Source organism: Anolis sagrei, chromosome 6, assembly GCF_037176765.1.
Source record: "Anolis sagrei isolate rAnoSag1 chromosome 6, rAnoSag1.mat, whole genome shotgun sequence".
NCBI lineage: Eukaryota > Metazoa > Chordata > Lepidosauria > Squamata > Dactyloidae > Anolis > Anolis sagrei.
The window spans coordinates 73,432,446-73,455,072 of record NC_090026.1 but is presented as its reverse complement, the minus strand read 5'-3'; the positions used below and the strand labels follow the sequence as shown (position 1 = coordinate 73,455,072).

Here is a 22,627-nt window from a genome sequence, read left to right as displayed (position 1 = left end):
AGGGGGGATGTCTAAAGTTAGGAGGATATGGAAAAAAATGGCATCATGCAACACTAAGAATTAATAAGATGCTACCGAGCACAATTCAAAGTGCTGGCTTTGGCCTGTAAAGCCCTAAACGGCCTCGGCCCAATTTACCTGTCTGAACGCATCTCCCCCATGAACCACCACAGAGATTAAGATCTTCTGGGGAGGCCCTACTCTCAGTCCCGTCACCAATACAGACGCGTTTGGCAGCGACACAAGACAGGGCCTTCTCAGTGATTGCCTCTCAGCTATGGAACTCCCTTCCTAATGAGATCAGGTCAGTCCCCTCCCTCTTTTCTTTTAGAAGGATGATAAAAATGTGGCTGTGGGACCGAGCCTTTGGGGTTGTGCAATGAGGCAGCAATAGGAACTCTTAGTATGCCAACCAAATTCGATATGATTGTTGAGACAGTTTTAACTAGAGGACTTTAACATCAAGATAAGTGATTTTAATGCTTTTGTATGTGTATGGCAGTGTTCCGTCTTCCAGGAGCTTGGTTTTGCATTGCCTTTTAGTTGCTTGAAATAGCATCCCTTTGCATTTCCCCCAGTGTCTAGATCTAAGGAAGTAATGCTACCCCTCTATTCTGCTTTGGTTAGACCACATCTGGAATATTGTGTCCAATTCTGGGCACCACAATTCAAGAGAGATATTGACAAGCTGGAATGTGTCCAGAGGAGGGCGACTAAAATGATCAAGGGTCTGGAGAACAAGCCCTATGAGGAGCGGCTTAGGGAACTGGGCATGTTTAGCCTGAAGAAGAGAAGGCTGAGAGGAGATATGATAGCCATGTATAAATATGTGAGAGGAAGCCACAGGGAGGAGGGAGCAAGCTTGTTTTCTGCTTCCTTGGAGACTAGGACGCGGAACAATGGCTTCAAACTACAAGAGAGGAGATTCCATCTGAACATGAGGAAGAACTTCCTGACTGTGAGAGCCGTTCAGCAGTGGAACTCTCTGCCCCGGAGTGTGGTGGAGGCTCCTTCTTTGGAAGCTTTTAAGCAGAGGCTGGATGGCCATTTGTCAGGGGTGATTTGAATGCAATATTCCTGCTTCTTGGCAGGGGGTTGGGCTGGATGGCCCATAAGGTCTCTTCCAACTCTTTGATTCTATGATTCTATGATTCTATGGTTGCTACAGTCTTAGCAGCACCCTGAAAGTTAATTATTAACAGAGGCTGTTAGCCAACCTACAAGCTTTTTACAGCTATTGGTTTAAAAAGTGTCCTTTTGGTCTAGAGACCGCCCTTTTTCCTGGGGATGAGATCTCCATTTTGGAAAAGCCCTCCTGCTTTGTTCAATACAGAAGAAACCTCAGATGTGCTGGTGGCCAGCTAGGCAGTTCGGACAAGCCATTGTGGGTACAATTGAAATTAGGGTTGAGGTTACCCTCTTGCCTTTGAAACTGGCGTTGAGCTCAGATAGAGAAAGACCTGCTCTTTCTAAAGGACAGTAGCTCAGTGCTGGGACAGGGAATATCTCCGGATTTCTCTGTCATTGAGAAAGGCTCCATTACTTCATCTCCAAAACTAATCTTGAGCTTAGATAGGGGAAGACCTGCTCTTTCTAAAAGATAACAGCTCAGGGTTAGGGTGAAAGATCCCAGGATTTTTCTACCGTTGCGGATAAGTTAACTCGGTAACAGAAAGAAAAAGGAAAGAAAGAACATCTATATGGTTTCCAAAATGGACTGTTTTGTTTGTAACTTCATCAAGCTGTGCCAAGTCTGTCAAGGACTTTGTAAAATAAATGTTCTGTTGATGTTCAATTCTGGGTTGGCCTCAGTTGCTGAGAATTTGGAGTTTCTAAGAAAGGCACCCGCGGTTCGCCCAGATAAAGAGAGAAGCACATCTTAGTTTTAACTTCATAGTGTCTGGGTGTGACGGCACAGGCAGTGACTCCCAAAGTGGGACATACTGCCCCCCTGGTGGGCGTTGCAGCGATCCGGGGGGGGGGAGCGGAAATGGCCACAGGTGCATTTGGGGGCGATAAATAACTGTAGGGGGGAAGTGAAAGAATAAAAGAAAGAAGAGAAGATTTAGAAAAATTGATTTCCAAGGGGTAGGCCAAATAAGTTTGGGAACCACTGGTGTATGGTCTAGTATGTTTCGGCATTGAATGTTTGCCCTTTATATGTTGTGCTCCGCCTCAAGTCCCCTTCGGGGTGAGAAGGGTGGAATATAAATACTTTAAATAAATAAATAATGCTTATAAGTATTGATTCAGGCAATAAAGTTAGGAGCCAGATTAGAATTGCATGACAACTTAGAAATAGGTCCTGCTGAATTGCTGAAATACAAAATGGGTATTGTTGTAAAATGAACTTATTAAAAACTACAGAAGGGAAGTTTCTCTGGACAGATCTAGGAAATCATTCCCAATCCCTCTCCGCCTATTAAGAGCAGGGCCATCATGCCATGGAGGATTCGTCATTAGGCTGGTAGCCTAGGGACTCTTCTTTGCTGCCATGACAACTTCTCTGCATCATCTCTCATGCCCTGTGAATAGTTTCCTTCCTCAAATCTTCATTTTAGTGAAATACCAGGAGTCAAGATGACTTTAATCAACTGTCTTTACCGTTAATATCTTCCGCTTTCACAGAAGAAAGGGAGGGAGCTGGCAACTGTAGAAAATTAAAATGAATGAAAGTGTTGTCAAGAAACATTACACATAGAAAAGAGCTTTGCACTAAGGTGCGATATTTTTATCTTAGCTATCCATATTTAGTTTCAGTAGATTCATAAAAAACGATTCTTCCACAAAGCTTTGAAAATCTTTTGGCACTGTTCAACTTGTTCAGATATAGCATCTTTCATTCTCTGAACGGCTTTGGAAGCCACACAAAGAATTTGGCCTGTTTGTGATCTATACAATTACAGTGTTGGCTCAGTGGAAAGTCAGTCAGAGATCACAATGTACTTTCTGTCCTGCTGCTTAAGAAGTCCAAATTAGTGATTTCACACACGTGTGGCTGCATTGCCACCAAGTTTTCACTCCCACTACATTGTTCAAACCCTATTATTTTTGGAAAGGAAGAATGACCAATTTCCCAAATGACTCAAATAGGAGGGAAATACATTTTGTGGTACTTAAAAAGTAGGGCTTCATCTTTCAGATTATCAGATTAGGACAGATACCTTAAAGCAGTGGTTCTTAACCCGTGGGCTGCAAACCACCAGTAGGCCGTGAGAATGCAAATCTGGTCCACGAGCCGCCTTCCTCTTTATTTATTTTATTTTGTTTTGTTTTGTTTTGTTTCCGCTCCTTTCGCACCGCCTGCCACTCCTTCCCTGTCACTGACCATGGCATGTTCTTTATCAGAAACTAGAGCTAATTTGGTCTATCCAATGCAATTTTCTGAATCAGCACCTCAAACCGAATCTATAGATGACCAAAAACTGATTCATAGCCCTTTTGGTACTAATGTTAGAGAGTGGTCCCTAGTCAAAGTGGTCCCTGGTCAAGTGGTCTCTGGTCAAAAAAAGGTTGGGAACCACTGCCGTAAAGGCACCAGAATGTGTCTGATCTTCGAAGATAAGCAGGTTCTTCCCTGAGAAGTTCTTGGATGAGAGACCACCAACTAATACCAGGTGATTTAAACTATATTCAGAGGAAGGAATTGTCAAACTACCTCTAAGTATTTTTGATGTTGTTTTTTAGATTACATTATTCTGAAATAAACAAAGATGCTTTTTTTTATGTTTTCCTTTGAGCATTTGTTCATCATTTTGTAGTATTTATAAGCATGTTGAAGTGAAGCAGTGAGTTATGCAGTTAATTGCCCATGACATGCTCATTTAATTGAAGTGTGGGAAGTCAAGGGATGTAATTTTAATCTTTTTTGTTAGATTTTTAATTATTTTATACTTTTAAAATGGGATGGTTTTTTAATATGACAGCTTGTGAAATTATGTTAGGACATTTTTTGTTGTTATTTTCCATTGTGTTGACTTCAACTTATGGTGATCCTATGAACTAGCGCCAGTATGGTATAGTGCTTTGAGCTTTGAGCTTTAACCTTGAATTCCTGTTTGGACACAGAACTACACTGAGTGACCTTGGACAAATCACATACTCTCAGCTTCACAGGAGGACAAAAGCAAACACTCTCTGAACAAACCTTGCCAAGAATACATCTCCATAGGTTCATTTTACTGTCACCATAAGTCTGAAATTGCTTGCAGGCAGGCAATAACAACATGAATGTGAAACATCCAATAGCTGCAGTCAACTGTTCTGCTTAGTTATTGCAAACTGAGGGCTGTGATTTACTTCATTGAACCAATCTATTTCTGATGCCATCTCCCTTTTTTCTCACTGCCTTATACTTTACTATTATCCGTATCTTCAAAAAAAGTCACGCTGTCTCATGATATATTCAAAGTATGACAGCATCAATTTTGTCACCTTGGCTTCTAACCTTTTTAACATCAGATATTTAGCTTTGTCTCATTTTAATATTCTTAAGCTGTGTTGGGTCCCATATCAGAAGAAAGGCAGAAATGAGATAGACTAGAGAAATAATTATCATCATTATGATTAATGAGTGACTAATCAGCCATCTCATAGTGACAGGCAAAAGAATCCTAAAGAATATAAACTTACTAAAATTTTCTTCCTTTTCTTCTCTCTTGAACATTTTCCTACAAAAGTAATTGTTATATGAGGAAAGTTTTTAGAAAAAAGATCAAACGTTTTGGAATTGCCTGTCCACAGTTAATAACTAGCAAGTATCCTCAGCAGTCACAGCAGATTTGGCTGCAGCGACTGCATTTTCCTGATTCCACAAATGTTGAAAATACAGGAAAAAGAAGCTGGCAAACTTAGCCACTTTTTGCAACATATATCTGTAACTGAATAAGAAAAACCAAGAACTATAGATAAGGTATTCTAGTTTCTTTAAATTCATTTTTTTTTCACAAGAAAAATTTAGGGATACCTGCTGTGTCCTGTTTTCAAATGTAGGAGATATTTTTTTCAGGAGCTCCAGCTGTGACTCACCTGACCCCAGCTGAGCATCTGTATTCTTTAAAAAAAACGGATAAAAGAAAGTAATGGAACAATATAATAGGTTAATGCAGAGATATTGGCCACCTATTGTGTACATTACAAAATAACAATCTCAATAATGGACTTGCTCCACTTTGGCAGGTGAAAGGGACATGAGATGGAGATAGGGATGCAAAGTTGGAAAACACTCTCAAAATAGAAGAGTAAAATAAGAAGATGGCTTAGTGTTTGTGTCACAAATTTATTATGTGAAGTTTGATCAATGAATTTTATCCAAACATAACTTATTCTGCATCACTCAGAAAATATTGAAATTGTGGCGGGATATTGATATTCCTTCATATCAGAGATAAGGAAGCCATAATCCTCCAACTGTTACTATCTTCATCAACCAAAGACATCTTAGCCAATGGTGAAGACTCATGACATAAGCCATGAGACATCTGAGAGTCCACAATTTATTATATGAAGGAGGAAATTGGCCACTAGAGTGAGCAAACAAATAGAAGGATATCGTTCTTGCTCATTTTAAGGGCAGTGAGCCAATGTATCATTTCAAGAGATTTAGATTTTCTTATCCTCTCATCACAAGAAGCATCTGCTAGAAATAGGTTTTTGTGCAGCTATTAAATGCATGGAAGCCCTCCTGGTATTCCATTGCCTAGCATTTTTCCACATAAGACAATAAATATTCTTTGGATAATGAGGGAAGATATATAAATTCTTCAGGCATTACAACAGAAGTGTAAGGCCAAAATCCTGCCTCAGGGTCAGGAAGTGTAAATCTCGGCATAGTCCTGCATTGATTGTTCTATACACGTTCCATGCAACATTGTACAACTAAATTGTACTATGCTAATAATATAGTATATTTTATGTACATGTGATTTGCAAGCTGCTCTAAGTCCCCTTCGGGGCGAGAAGGGTGGCATATAAATGTTGTAAATAAATAAATAATCTATATAAATACAAATGTAATGTTTGTTTGTGGGATTAACAGAACTCAGAAACCACTGGACAAATTGACACCAAATTTGAACACAAGACAACAACTAAAGCAATGTATGTCCTTCACTCAAAAAAAAAACTGGAAAGAACTGAAACCCCCACAAACCTAAATGACTATACAGAGCATGTGTTAAAAGAACATCCTCCCCCGCCCCTCCCTCCTGCACGAGGGGGGAAAAAAACCAACAGGTGAGAGAGAGGCGGCTTGAGAGAGGGAGGGAAAAGTGACCGGTACATCCCTCTTGCTATCACCTGCCTCTCTCTTCCCAAAGGATTGAGAGAGAGGGAGGGAGGGAAGGACAGAGAGAGAGAGATCTACCCCCTCACTTTCCTTTTTTTCCTTTCCCTCTTGGGTCTTGGCTGTTGGCAGCATGGAGGTGCCTCCACTGCTGGGAACTCACACAGTAGGGATTCTCTCTCTGTGTGTGTGTGTGCCGAGAAAGCTAATCCATATTGAGTTATGGGGAGGAATTCTGGTAAATGAAGTCCAGTATTCAAAGAAAGGACAACAATGCATGCTCTGTGAGTTAGGAAAGGCTGTCCAGGAAGGCACAATCAAAACACTCCCGAAAGATGGCCATCCATTTTTTACTTTATAGCAATCCTGGGCTATAATAATCTACAATAATAATATCTATCTATCATAATAATAATATCTATAAGTCTACTATATATATATATATATATATATATATATGTCTATAACAATAATATCTACATGTCTATAATAATATCTATAGGTCTATAATAATATCCATATCCATATGTCTATAATATCTGTCTGTCAATAATATCTATGCATCTGTAATAATAATACCTATATGCCTATAATATCTATGTCTATAATAATAATATCTATAATATCTATATCCCTATAATAATATCTATAGGTCTGTAATAATATCCATACATCTGTTGCCAGTTTTTGCTCGAAAGATATTTAGCCCTGTGTTCCTTCTATTTTTAATCAGTTTTATACTAATTTATGCAATGCATTTGATATGAAATAAATAACATCTATAATAATAATACCTACATGCCTTTAATAATATTTGTGTCTATAATAATATATGCCTATAATAATATCTATACATCTGTAATAATAACAATAGTAATACCTATATCATATCTTTGAACTGGGTTATATGGCAGTGTAGACACAGGTAACCCAGGGCCCTTCCACACATCCATATAACCCTTTGGCCTCAAGGAGACTGAAATGGACCTGTATTAGGTTGACACTTTGCCACTTCCGTTGTGTATTGCTAACTTAGAAACCAGCTCTTCCTCTTTTCTTTATTTCCCATTTCTCCACAATGGGCCACAACAACGCGTGTCCGGGTACAGCTAGTAATAAATAAATGTGCAGCTGAGTACACAGTCAAATGGTTGACTGAATGTGCAACTAATTTGCCAATATTGGCAGAGGCAAGTGGAGATATATTGGCTGAGAATGTGCATCCTTATGGGCAGTGACATTGCATGCAAAAGACTGCTTCCTCAACCTTGAATGTGGCTATTGCAAACTGGACAAAGATGCCAAGCCAGTTCTTCAGGGCATCCTGTTGCCCTTTTCTTGTTAGTATAACTTTGAAATGCTTGAACATGGCTACTATATAATCATGTACCAGTATGAGTTTTTTAACATGTTGTTATTATAGAACTGGAGCCTTTCATACTGAATAAGCACAGCACTAGGTTTCACTTTAATTACTTGGCTGACTCCTATGGAAAAGTAAGGCTTGTTGTTTGATGAGTTGCTGAAGGCTCTACCTGAAGTTTCCAGTTGTCTCTCCCCAAATTGCAAACAATAGGATTCCATGGTATACTTCCATAGCAATTAAGGTGGAATCATAGTGCTATAATTGTGTACTGTGAAATAGTCCTTGTGGGTGGGATGCCAGTCAACAAGAAAAAAAGAGAACAAAGCAATTGGCTTCAGCAGGAAACTCCCATAAAGTTCTGTTCCTACTACCATTAACTCTAGCAGTTGAAAACACTGGAAATTTTGTGGAGAAAAAAATATTCTGTTCGATCCAATACATTATTTATTTTTCTCCTTCGTTGAGTGTCTCTATCACAAAGAACTGAATATAAATATGAATCTCAGCAACTAATAAAATAATAGCAGAAATAACAATAACCAATGGAATGCCTGCTACAAGTTAAACTGGGCAGCTTTCTCAATTCTGCTTTCATCTATCATTCATTTCAGGCAATGGAGTTCGTCTGGGGTTTTAAAAAATACTAGTGACAGCCTACTGCAAAAAATTATTTGCAAAAAATCTTCTGCTGAGAGCGCTCATCCTGTCTGCCTATCAATCAGATGGAAAGCATTGGGAAGACAGAAAGTAGGGCAAATATCCTTGAGCAGTGAAGAAAGAGAGATAACTAGGGATTCAAGAGGGGTGGGGGACTAACTGGATTAATTTTTGTGTGTGCAGATGTTAGGTTAAGATTTTGTTATATAAGCCAATGTTTATGACAAATGTCAGCTCTCCAGCATGTTAAACTTCCTAATAGAATGCCATGTCATCGGTATCATTTTTCCTAACAGTGCAAGTCTATGAATATCTACTGCGAAATACTGTAAGTCCCTATGAGTTCAGTAGGATATTATCCAAGGGCTGCAGTTCAGCCCCATCTACAGAATGTCTCTGTCAGCTCTTGGATTCTTCTATGAAGTGACCCCTTCCTGATTTTATACACCCCCAACATGTGAAGGTCTGGCAACAACCAGAAACAATGCTTGCAGTTTGTCCAAAACGTTGTTCAGAGCAGACTGGTTAAGAATTCACGTGAGTATTCAAGGTGCATAGAGTCCATGCATCTTCTTATTGGGAAAAATGGTACAATTAGAAGCTTTGTTTTAGTTCCTAAATGTGGTTTGTTTCAATATTGTGGTGCTGAAAATATTTTTGGTGGCATTAAGGACTCTATTTAATATGGGAGCATTGAACAACTGAGAGGACTCGGGGCAGATTACAGAACACATATATGACAAACATTCGCTGCCATTATACAGTTGTCAAGGACAGACAATGCATAAACATAAGTACAGGCTTTTCCCATCTTTTCCCATCTCCGACATCTGGAGGCTGTGCTAGACTCTGGCCACCGGGGGCAGGGGAGTGTTGTTGCTACATCTTCCATGCCGAGGACCTTTGTTTTCCATAGACAACCTCCTTATCATCGGCATGTCCTTATGGGCGCCTTTTTATTAGCTCCCCGCTATTAAAGCGGTACCTATTTATCTGCTTATATTGTTGTTTTCGATCTGTTAGGTGGGCAGAAGCTGGTCTGATGGCCAGAGCGCATTCCAACCCGGGCTTGAACTGTCATCTTTTGATTGGCAAGATTTTTTGCAGCTTTCGGTTAACCTGCTGTGCTAAAGCCTGGTCTATGGGCCATATGGGGTCCATCCCACTCTAGCCTAAACAGCATGGCACCCATATTGCAGAAACTAATGAATAGATACATAATAAATCAAGGAAAGCTAGCTGGTGGTCTATGAGTCATTGAACTGTGAAAAAGTTGAGCTACACAGCAAAATGCACTTGTTGCTTGTGAACATTGTTTGACAGTGTGGTTAGTTGTCAGACTGGAGAGCCAATTTAGATTTGTAGGATAACTTTGGCCGGTTCTGTTATTTTAACTGCTAGCTTTTAATGCTGCTATTTTTATTTTGTCTGGATATAAATATTTGAAATGAAATCAACTTTGCCTGGAGAAGCTAATTAAATTTTAATTCAATAATAATGCACCATGTATAGCAGCAGAGAAGTCAGTGATTTTATATCCAAGGCAATCCGAGATTTATTGGCAACCAAATTACTCACCCGAGGGTGACAACTGTTGCCCTTCAGGTGTTTTTGTACTGAAGTTCCTGTAATTCCTCACATTTATTATGTGGGTAAAGGCTGTTGTAGTGTGCAATAAGATGATAAGCCAGGTGAAGGCTGAGGGACAGGGTACACAACCACACACACAGAGACACAGGACAGTGGGATGCTACCACTATATATTATATATTTCTTTGCTGCCACCAATTTGTTATTAAGGTTTCTTTTGTTGCCACCATTTATTGATTCATAGGCCTCCTCCTTGCTAGAGTGTTCACACAAACTCTTCAGGTGAAAAAAAACCCCAAGAATATGATGTTTATTTTGTTCTTGAACAGTAAAGATACATAGTGGTTTCAATAAACTGTCAGGCTTCACTTTTACAGAGATTGGTTTTATAATGTGAGATTCTTAAGAATAATGTTCCACACACAGGAATACAAACAGGTTGTTTTTAAACCTTTTTAATCCTCTTTCCACACCAGCACTCGAACACTATAGAGGTTCACTGGTTTCTTAATCCTTCTCCCTGAAAGCTTTCATTACTTTCCTCAAAGAGATATCTTTTCTAATAACAGTTCCCAAAATTCTTCCTTCCTTCCTTCCCCTTCAAATCTCCTAAAACTAACTCTTCAAACTCCAAACTCCCAACTCCAAAACTGACAAGACTCTAGCTGCATTAACTCTTACTTTCCCTCTGGCTCCGCCCATCTCCAGTTGTTAAGCAACTCCCTCAAATTCCATCAGCCAATCAGACTGCACTTCTAGCTATGAAGCTGTCTGATCTCTCTGCCCCCCTGCTCTCCTTAGCTTTTCCAAGCCAGCTTTTTTGCACACCAGGGCTGGTCCCAGAATCCAATAAACAAATCCACAGGAATAAAGTCTTTCAGTCCCAGAAGGTTGTAAAGTCCAAAGTCTCTTGAAGAAACAGGAACAAACTTGAAACCAATAAGCCTGAAACCAAGACTAACAGCTCACCAAAAATCTCAGCATGAACATGAATTCAAAGCAGGATTATACATGAATCTCAGCATGAGCAGGAAGGCATGGATCAGACATGAAAACCAAACGCTGGACTCACTGAAGAGTATAGATTCACAGGCCCTATATTTATTCAAAAAGTCATAGCAAAAGCATTCCGTTTCCCTTGGGAAACCTCTCCCTGACCCCTCTTCGCTGTCAATCTTGCTGAGCACCTCCTCCCTAAATCCAGGTGATGATCCTGATAAATTTGGCCTTTGTGATCAAAGAATGCCTCCCTCAGTTTGCCAATTAGTACATTCCTTTCGCTATTTCTCTCTAACCTTGACTGTTCGACCTCGGCCTCTTTCTCAGCCTGCATTGAAGCATCTTTGCCTTGTGAACCAGCTATCCCAGAATCTTCAGTTTCACTCTGACTAACTGTATTCTCTTGACCATCATCTCCATTCACAAACCCCTGAGTGTCAGCAGAAACCTGATCATTTAACTCAGACATTGGAACCTCTGCAGGTTCATGATAATTCTCCTTTGAATCCTGTGGCAAAGAGTCGATCACAGGCTGAGCCCCTACAGTAAGGTAGGCTAATCCGTTACACAGTGCAAGAGCTAGAGGGTCATTGTGCCTTTTCATTAATAAATACAGCATATGGGCAAATCTGAAAGTAGCTTCAATGCACTCATTACATCTCTTTGAACTGCTAAAGGGAGAATGCTTCAAAATTGCAAGTATTTGCACTCCTGCATCCTATAAGCAACATCCTATAAGCATATATTCTGTAGAATATTTCCCTTTGTAATGCATGCAGCCTCCATAAAGAGTTTGCAAGAATTGCAAAACTGAATCAAGACAACTCCTGCTTTGAGTCCCATTCAGAATGGTAAGACATAAATCGAATAAATAAACAAATGGATTATTTATTCTGCAGTCATGCCTGTGAAACTTACACAACAGCAAAACCCCAATTTCTTTCTGAGCAAGTATGCACTGAATCAGGCTGCATTGTCCCATGATCATTGTTTCTGAAAATATGTTTTAAGCTCCTGAAGGAATGCTGTCCAATAAGATTAAAATAGGACTCCTTCCCAATCTCTCTCTCTCTCATTTTGTAAAAATATTCATCCTTTTGTTCCCATAATATGCTATAAACACACATACGCACACATCCTTGCAGGGAAGCAACAAAAGATGCCCAAACATGATATAATAGATTCTGCGCACACTCCCCCTGCCATCTGCTAGCAAGAGGGATTTGTCTCCTTCCTGGGCTGGATAAACAGGAGAGATGATCTTCTACCCTCCTCCACATGCACTCCCACTTCCAAATCGCCTGCTTTTAATCACAAGGGAATATTTGCAGCAGTGCTGTATATATGTGGGCAGAAATCAACAGCGTCTGGGTAGTTCGCTTTAAAGAGTGCTGGTTAAAAATATAATTGAAGCCTCAGCTGGCATTCAAAATATGCTTGCCACATGCGTGCCTTCTACCTCAGTAATTTCCAAGCGGTGTTTTGGGGAAGCCTAGGGTTCCTTGGAGGAATGTTAAGTCATTTTCTCATGCAGTATCCCAGGTCAAACAACAAACAAGCTTCTCGGAGAAGCTGCTTGCCTTGCACTGACCTCTGCTGATCAATTTGTATATGTAAGCGAGAAAAGGGAGCATGGAGGTTATATCCTAGCGCAGGGATTCTCAAACTGTGCTCTGTGGAACTCTTGGGACTCTGCGTGCGATAGTGACGGGCTCCACAGTTCCATGCTGCCTTTCGTCTCCTCCTCTTTCCACCTCCTGAGAAAGGCAGGAAAATTGAAATTTTGAGTTGCCGGAAACAACAGCACCAGCGTCCTCCTGAGGCACAGACCCTTTCTTCCCTGCTTCCCTCACTGCCCAGACTCTTTTTCTTGCCACCAGACCCTTTAAATTTATGTTGGTTAAAATTGTTTTTCATTTTTAATATTGTAATGTACTTTTTTCCATTTTTTTTTGTACTGTTAGAATTAGTCCACACAAACTCTCTTAATCCTGTCTAGTAGTAAACTTTATTACAGTCGATGACAGGGGACCCAGTCCCGCACATCCACATCAAACCCAAGGGGTTATATACTTAAAACTTCAACAAATGTTAAAATCGAGGCTGAAAACCACATACAAGTAGTTATTAAAACCCAACACGATAAATACCCACTATAAATATTATCCAACACTATAAATATCAATCTATATCTCATTTCCCATCTATATTCCAGAGGTGAAGCTTTTGACTCTCAATTATCATCTCTTAATCTATCTGCTACTGGCACAGCCCATGCCGTGTATACACACACACACACATATACACACTAGCCATTGCTTGCCACTTGTTGCTGAGGCCCAGTCTGATGATCTGGAAAATAATGAGAAAGTATTCATTTCTAATATATGTAATTTCTTTATGCTTGTGGGTAAACAGTATTTCTTGCTGTTTCTATGTCAGTGTTCATGTGGAGATTGTCTTGTTTGCCTTGTTTGCCTACTCTGGAACATGCAACATATAATTGTCCTTCTTTAGTGGTCCCTTTCTATCTATGATACTGTATCTGTGTGTGTGTGAATCATATATATCTATATCTATGTCTGGATGGCTCTTTGTCAGGAGGGCTTTGATTACGTTTTCTTGCCCTGATGAAGGGACTTGGCCTGGATGACCTTCAGTATGGGGGTTGTGTGTGGGAAGTTTGCCCCAGTTGTCGTTGGTGGGTTCAGCATGCTCTTTGATTGTAGGTGAACTATAAATCCTAGTAACTACAACTCCCAAATATCAAGATCTATTTTCCCCAAACTCCATCTGTGTCCATATTTGGGCATATGGAATATTTGTGCCAAGTTTGGTGCAGATTCATCATTGTTTGAGTCCACAGTGCTGTCTGGATGTAGGTGAACTACAACTCCCAAACTCAAGGTCAATGCCCACCAAACCCTTCTGGTGTTTTCTGTTGGTCATGGAAGTACTGTGTGCCATGTTTGGTTCAATTCCATCATTGGTGGAGTTCAGAATGCTCTTTGATTGTAAGTAAACTATAAGTCCCAGCAACTACAATTCCCAAATGACAAAATCATTTTTTTTGAGTGATGGTCACTCCTTGGGTTAGGCCAAATTTGGCGGCAATTAGTCCAGGGGTTTTTGAGTTCCGTTAATCCCACAAACGAGCATTACATTTTTATTTATATATATATAATATATAAACATTTATTGGGGCTCCACAATAAACTTTTGCTTCAGAAAGCTTTCCATGGCTGAAAAAATTTGAGAACTCCTATCCTAGAGAATAGGATATAACCTCCATAACCTGCATGGAATAGTTACCTGTTTGATCTATAGTCCTTCAATATGGCCAGTGCTTATCTAGAACAGCAGTGGGTAGCATGTGGCCTTCAATATCTTGTTAAACTGCAGTTGCTTATATTAATCACAATGGATTATATTGCTAGGGCACCTGCAAGTTAGTAGTCCAACAGCTAGAGGTTTGCATGTTTCCTATCCATGTTCTTACTGATGGAGGAGTGAGCAGGCACTCACATCTATTAGGCATATTATGAGAACTATAAATATTATAATCTTTGTGGATAGGTTTGAACATGTATTCTCTTCACACGGAAGAGATCATTCAGAGCTTTCACTATACGTTGCCACTCCTGTAAGTCATTTTGCAGAAATGTCACCACTTCATGTCTTGCTCCAGTATTTTTGAACAAGCCCTTGTAAAGAAATCCACTGAATCCTATTCCCCAAATAACCTCAAACACATTCACTATGTCACTGACATGGAAGTCACGATCCACTCCGATTCCTGACCTTTGAATTCTGCTCTTTCACCATTTCCTCATTTGTACAGGGTGAGGCAGCATAACTTCCTTTTTTTCAAAACTTAATAAAACCCATTGTATGAATCAGAATTTTTTATTTATTTTTATAATGTAGGCACATACCTAAAGTTTTGTTTTACGTAGTTTTGAAGTTCAAATTAGGTAGGTGACGTCCCCCATTCTCCATACACTGAGTAAACGAATTTCTGGTGTTTGTCATGACTCTTGCCAGCATAGCAGGCGTTATGTTGGCAATTTCTTCCTGGATGTTGGTCTTCAAATCTTGTAGGGTCCTTGGACGGTTCACATAAACATGGGATTTCAAAAAACCCCATAGAAAAAAATCACAAGGGGCCAAATCTGGAGAGCCGGCTGACCACTCTAAATCCGCTCGAAAAGGAGGCCTCAACGGCAAAAGCACGCTCCTCACTGTTCCAATGCATGATGGCGACTGAACTGTGTCAGGACAAAACTTTATACTCCTGCCTCTCGAACGAGAGTACTAGCACTCCGCTACATCTTCAACCGACTGAATGGCACGCATTTTTAAAAAAGGAAGTTATGCTGCCTCATCCTGTACAACAAACTCTCCCTCTATATATATATACATGCATTTTGAACATTGTGTGATTTGGGACTTTTTTTCCAGAGAAGTAAGCTGACATGGAGATGGAAACCCTTAACATTTACATGTTTCTTCCTGCCTGGCTCGATAGCAGTACCTGTGAAAAAGATCTTGGAGTCCTTATAGACAACAAGTGAAATATGAGCCAACAATGTGATGCGGCAGCTTAAAAAGCCAATGGGATTTTGGCCTGCATCAATAGGAGTATAGTGTCTAGATCCAGGGAGGTCATGCTACCCCCTCTATTCTGTATTGATCAGACCACACCTGGAATCACAGTGTCCAATTCTGGGCACCACAATCTAAAGGAGATGTTGACAAGTTGGAAGGGTGACGCAAATGATCAAGGATCTGGAGAACAAGTCCTAAGAGGACTGACTTAAAGAGCTGGACATATTTTGCTTGCAGAAGAAAAGGCTGAGAAGACATGTATAAATATGTGAGGGGAAGTCACAGGGAGGAGGGAGCAGGCTTGTTTTCTGCTGCCCTGGAGACTAGGACGCGGAACAATCACTTCAGACTACAGGAAAGGAGATTCCACCTGAACATTAGGAAGAACTTCCTGTCTGTGAGAGCTGTTCAGCAGTGGAACTCTCTGCCCCGGAGTGTGGTAGAGGCTCCTTCTTTGGAGGCTTTTAGAGGTCGGATGGCCATCTGTTGGGAGTGCTTTGAATGCAATTTTCCTGCTTCTTGGCAGGGGTGGGACTGGATGGCCAACGAGGTCTCTTCCAACTCTGATTCTATCCTCCTGGCATGTACATGTTAAGGTCTTTTGGTAGCTGGAAATCTGGAAGAAATCTCTGTAAGGTCAGTTTTGATACCTAGCCTGGAAGATAATGGGAACATCTGGTTTGGAAAAGCATTGTATGGAAAATTACTATATATACATAATGTAAATTGATGTGATACCTTCTGTATTAGATTATACAGGTAATGAACCTGGGGTCTCCAGTCTGTTTAATCTCTGGTCTGTTACGTTGTGGGACTCAAAATGTTTGTTCCTCCCCCCAAAAACTGTACTCCTGATTCATGAAGTCCAGTTTCTTAATTTCTTCTTTAAACCTCCTCTTTCTGCCTGCTGAGATTAGCCATGGAATCACTGAATGGTGCTGGAGAGGAAGGAGATGATATCTTTCCATGACTTTCCTTCCACAATCGTGATCTTGTTTGCTCCCTTCTTACTGTTAATAATAGTAGGAAAATAGCAACTCTGTTCCTCCATGTCCCCGTGTTTGAGAAGCTGGGCAACAGAAGGAAGTGGGTCAAAGCATTCTGCTATGTCTGAGCACAGAGAGCAGTAAAGGTCCATAGGGAGCCTTATGACTTCTATTTACCCATATGTGTTGTAGAATAAATAAATGACTGGTATCGAAAACAAAACATTTCATAGAATCAATACTTGTTTTATTTTCTGTTTAAATCTTCCATACATTTCTTTTCAGAATTTCAAATATATAAAACCACTCTCCATTAAAAATGTAGGTGAACACTGTATATAACCAGTGGGACTCTGAAGAAACATATAAATGTATATTCACATTTTATATAAACAATGGCACTCTGAAGGAATGTTTTAAAGCACACTTAAAGAACAGCTGATATCAAAACACGTTACAAAATACAATCAATCTTTTTTGAGAGACCCAGTAAAAATAGGCATTGAGTCTTAAGAACTAAGAGCTGCTTCTGAGTTACATTCATGTTGATTGTCTGGCAATATAACATTTCCCTGATTTTTTTTAAAAAAAAATTAATGGGAATTTAACAGAAAAGTAAACCTCAGCCGTTTTTGTAAACAAACTATTTGCGTCTTTGGCGCCCCCTCTTTCTTCTGGGCTTTTTTTCGCACAGTTCTTGAAATGTTAGATCTTCGTCATTTTCTTTACTGTCCAAGTCTTTGTCACTGCCAAACTCTAGTTTAAAATGAAAGGAGAACAAACTAGTCAAAAAAGCATCCAAGCAATAAGCATGATGTATCAAGTCCACTTTCTGGGAAAATAGTAATTTGGACCCATGCAGTCATTTTTCACATTGTTTTAAATTATAAAAAAATTAGTTAGGTCATATTTCTATTCTGCCACCCTCCTTTTTTCAAGATATGTTAAACAGAAAGTTGTACAAAAAAAGGGGGGGGGGTTGTCTGTAACCGTGGCAATCTTAAACTCACACAAATGGTTCATTCACACCTGGATCGGGGCTATTACAACTACTGTGATCAGTAGTTTTTAACTGGGTATACTGTTTATATGCAATGCTGTTTCATTGAATTTATGCTGATACTTTTATGTTAAGTCACTTTGCTTCTCCTGAGGGAGAGATAAAACAGGGTAGTAGTAGTAGTAGTAGTAATAATTCGCCGATACATCACACAGTCCTAGACACTTGGGAAGCGTCTGACATGTGATCCAATACAACAGCCAGCAGAGTGTCTGCTGTGGACTCATCTTGTTGTGTTTCAAATAATAATAATAATAATTCCCAGTAGTGATCAACACACTGGGTACAGTGCCTAAAGACCTTGGCCAGCACTTGAAAACAATCAGCACTGACAAAATCACAATCTGTCAGCTGCAAAAGGCCACCTCACTTGGATCTGCATGCATTATTCGCCAATACATTACATAGTCCTAGATATTTGGGAAGTGTCTGACGAATGATCCAATACAAATGTCAGCATAGTGATCTTGTTTGCTGTGTACTAAGCTTGTTGTTTGCTGGACATTAACTACTACTACTAATAGTAATAGTAATAATGGCCTTAAGGCTCCCAGTATCAACATTCTCCACATGTTACATATCAAAGGGATACACTTGAGTGTCTACCAGAGTGCCCACTGTGCCTGTAATCTTTTGTGATGGTACCAAAATGTCCATCTTCACCACAATGCAATTGCCAGCCACCAGCAAGATCAGACCACAGCTCCACACTGGAGTTCTTCCCTCTCTCCATTTCCTTTGCCTCTCCTGGCTCCTTCCTATTGCTCTCCTCCTCCTCTACTACCCTTCCCACTTGATTAAGTCTTTTGGGTAGATGCAAACTCTGCTGTCTCTCCATTGTCTCTCCTTTGTCTTGCCTTCCTCAAACCCTTCCCCTTTTCTTCTCCTCTTCCCATCCCATACAGGACGGTGGCATGAAGATGTAAGAGTGCAGCTGTGACTGGATGGCCTGCAAATGGCTGGTGACCATGCAAGGAGGAGGAGAGAAATGAGTGGGTGCCAAATAGAACTGTCCTTTCAGGCATGTTTAGGGCTCCTTCTGTCCAGCTTATGCACTTGTGAGACAGAAGAGCAGGGAGGAAGGAAAGGAGGAAAACCCATCCATGACTGCAGTGTTGGAGCTGGAAATATGGCAGTGGAACAATCAATGGAGAAGAGCATTCTCTCCTCTTTCTTCCCTTTTCCTACGTTTCTCTTAGTTACTCCGCTAGCTTGGTTTCTTCCCAGATTTGACCATTATCAGAGTTCTACTTGAAAATGGCATAGGGCAGCAGTTGAGGTCGCAACCACTGGCCTACACATATTCAATGCCTCAAATGTTAGACCTGTTTCTGGGTATATTTGACCTGCTGATTCCAAAAATGGTACCAATTTCCCCCCATCTAGTTTTTGAGATACTGAACATATGCCATCTAATACTCTTTTAACTCTGCTCTCCCATAAAAAATCAGGATATTGTAATATAGTGTTTCAATAAATAACTTTTAAGTATGAAGGAAATATATTAAACATCAAAAGAAAAGTGTACTATGTGAAAATCAATTTAGTTCAGATCAAAAGAACAGAACTGTGATACAAATTTTCTTTATAAATTCAACCATATCTAAGAAACTAGAGCTGATGTGGTCTATCCAATGCAATTTTCTGAATCAGTGCCCCAAATAATCCAAGGAACAGCCCTAAAAACTAAGGCACCAAAAAACTAAAAAAAATCTGGAACAAAATCTAGACAAGTCAGAGGTACTCCTGGGTCAGTCAGAAGGTAGATCAGGGTGTGGGGTTACAGCCTGTGTTGGATGGGATCACACTCCCACTGAAAACACAGATCCACAGTCTGGGGGTGATCCTGGACTCAGCGCTGGGGGTGATCCTGGAACCCCAGGTGTCAGCACTGGCCAGGAACGCCTTTGCACAATTAAAACTTGTGTGCCAGCTGCACTCATACCTTGAGACGCCAGACCTGGCCATGGTAGTCCATGCCTTACTCACATCTCGTCTGGACTACTGCAACACTCTCAACGTGAGGCTACCTTTGCAGATAGTTCAGAAGCTTCAACTGGTTCAGAGACTGGCAGCCAGGTTACTAACTAGAGTGCCGTACAGAGAGAGAACCATTCCCATGTTGGGGCAGCTCCACTGGCTGCCGCCTGCATCTGGACTAAATACAAAGTGCTAGTGATTACCTTTACAGCCCTAAATGGTTTGGGTCCAGGCTATTTGACCAATTGCATCTCCTCTTATAAATAGACTCGGACACTGTGGTCAGTGGAGGAGGCCCTGCTTTCGGTCTCACCCCCAACCCAAGCACGGCTGGTGGGAATGAGGGAGAGAGAGAGGACCTTCTCTGTGATCGCCCCCCACCTCTGGAACTCCCTCCCTAAAGAAATAAAGATGGCCCCTTCCCTTCTCACCTTCAAAGAACAACTGAAAACTTACTTCTGATCATTAGCATATGAGGAGGAGAAGGATTAGATTACGATACCCTGCTAGCCCAGTTAACATCTTTGGCAATAATTAACTTACATGCCCTAATGAACTGTGTCGGCTCCGGTAAATTGTTGTTTCTGTTTGATATTTTGTTTTATGTTAGATATAATTTATTTGATAGGTTATGTTTCATTTAAATTTAGATGTTAAGTTATAATTTGTTCTCATATGTTGGGTTATTTTTGCTATTATGTTTGTATTGGTAGTTGTATTCAGGCATTGAATGTTTGCCTTTTTGTGGTTGGAATCCGTCCTGAGTCCCTTCAGGGAGATTGGGCGGAATACAAATAAAGTTGTATTATTTTTATTATAATCTGCTAAGGTTTAACCCGTGAATGTTGACTGTACTGGTTTCAGAGAGCTATTAAGAAACATTTATAGATAATACAACACTTACATGATTCTGCATGGGAAAGTATCCTGATTGCAAATATTTTGAAGATAAGGTCTCACGCTTCAAAACATCTTAAAATTTTGCACCCCCCAAGTCCACATGCATAAGATGGCAGGCAACTTAAAATCATGCCCATGTATTTTGTGCATTCTTGCACAACAATGATAAAATTGTAAGCTCCATAATGAACACTAATGTTTCTTTAATTTAATTTTAATTTAATTATTTTGACTGATCCTCTTCCAAGCTGTTATACCTAGTTTAACCATTAGTATCTAAAAGGTAAAATGCAAATATACAATCAGTGTTTTAATTCAAAGTTAGGTGGCAGAAGTATTATACATTGTCTTGGTATCAAAACATTTTTGACAAAATGATTCATGACTTAAATTATGATTAACTAATGCACTGATAGCACAACAGATCAAGCACAATCACAATCCTTGCAAACCACAGATTCATGTAAAACTGGAAACATACCTTCCTCCTTTAGCAGGGAGGATTCCATCTTCTCCAGCCATTTCACAGCATTGTCTACATTTGATTCCAATCCACAAGCCAACTTGGACATAATTTCTTCAGCTAAAATAGAATATTTATTGATGCAGTAAGTTAACTGTGGCTCTCAATCCCTTGGGGTTCATGTGTACAGTAGACATTTAAAAAAAGGATTGTTGGGGCTCTATAAATCAGCAGCTAAGAAGGGCATATTGTCTGGCACAAAATGGTGTTGTTTCAGGCACAAAATGTTGGGAGATAAAGAAGTAAATTAAGGAACTCAAGTTATCTCAGCCACTGAGTGCATACTGCTTTCCTTTCCGTAAGGAAGTCAAATTGATCCTACGTATGCTTACTCTGAAATCCCGCTGAATTCAGTGTTACATTCACAAGAAAGCATATTCAAGACAGCATTTCAAGGAACAATTCAGGTGAAAAAATCATATGATTCACATAAAAATTAACTCTATCAAACATAAAGATTTTATTGGGAGAAAATGAGAAAGGAAGCAAGTTGTATCTCCCTGAAGCAGTTGTCTAGAGCAGGGGTCCTCAAACTTTTTAAACAGAGGGCCAGGTCATAGTCCCTTCAAACTGTTGGAGGGCCGGATTATAATTTGAAAAAAAAAAAAACATGAATGAATTCCTATGCACACTGTACATATCTTATTTGTAGTGCAAAAAACACTTTAAAACAATACAATAATTTCAATGAATAACAATTTCAAAAAAGATAAACGCATCTGCCCCTATGTCCCACCTCGTAATCTAAGATCATCCGGGGAGGCCCTGCTCTCACTCCCGTCAACAGCGCAAATGCGCCTGGCGAGGATGAGAGACAGGGCCTTTTCGGCTGTGGCCCCCCGCCTATGGAACACTCTCTCAAATGAGGTAAGATCCGCTTCCACCCTTCTGACTTTTAGGAAAAAAATTAAAAATATGGTTTTGGGACCAGGCACATTGTTGTGCAGTAGAAAAAAAATTATGCAGCATTTCGGAAAGACAATGAATGGAACGACAATTCGACGGATGAGACTGTTTTATTGTTTTAATGATTGTTCTATTGTTTATGGATGTATTAATTTATTTCTAACTGTAATTGTTTAATTGTAATTGTTTATACTGGCATTGAATTTTGCCATTACCTATGTGGAAACCGCTTTGAGTCCCCTTCGGGGTGAGAAAACGGTATACAAATACTGTAAATAAATAAATAAATAAATAAATAAGTATTTCAATGGGAAGTGTGGGCCTGCTTTTGGCTGATGAAATAGGATTGTTGTTGTTGTTGTGTGCTTTCAAATCATTTCAGACTTAGGTTGACCATGAGCGAGGGCCAGGTAAATGACCTTCAAGGGCCGTATCCGGCCCTTGGGCCTTAGTCTGAGGACCCCTGGTCTAGAGAGTAATTCTTTTCATGCCTACCTAGAACTCAGTTCCAAAAAGCAGAGAGTTTAAAATAAAAGCATAAAATTTCCAAAGAAAATGCCATGTGAGAAAAAAAGAGGATGGCCATTGAATATCTACAATGAAAAATAGTTTGAAACACATGTTGGGGACAAAGGGATACCACATACAGAATGCTGGCCCAAACAAGCTTTTAATATTATCTAGTCCTGTCATTCATATGTTCCTATGGATCCAAAACAGAGAAAATGTGGCTTGCAGGTTGCACAAATGGCCCAAAAGCCATTTTGAG

General features: G+C 40.0%; 1 protein-coding gene across 2 annotated transcripts in view; it reads right to left on the bottom strand.

Moving 5' to 3' along the window:
- Nucleotides 1–16,714: 16,714 nt before the first annotated feature.
- The window catches only part of TRANK1 (tetratricopeptide repeat and ankyrin repeat containing 1), a 75,900-nt gene continuing 69,987 nt past the window's right edge, over nt 16,715–22,627 (bottom strand). For both annotated transcript variants that reach the window (XM_067470197.1, XM_060781673.2), the window contains 2 exons: nt 20,911–21,012; nt 16,715–17,245 (listed from right to left, as the gene is read on the bottom strand). In XM_067470197.1, the coding sequence (XP_067326298.1) occupies nt 17,133–17,245; nt 20,911–21,012 (215 nt within the window). In that variant the 3' untranslated portion in view covers nt 16,715–17,132. The remainder of the gene's footprint in view (nt 17,246–20,910; nt 21,013–22,627) is intronic.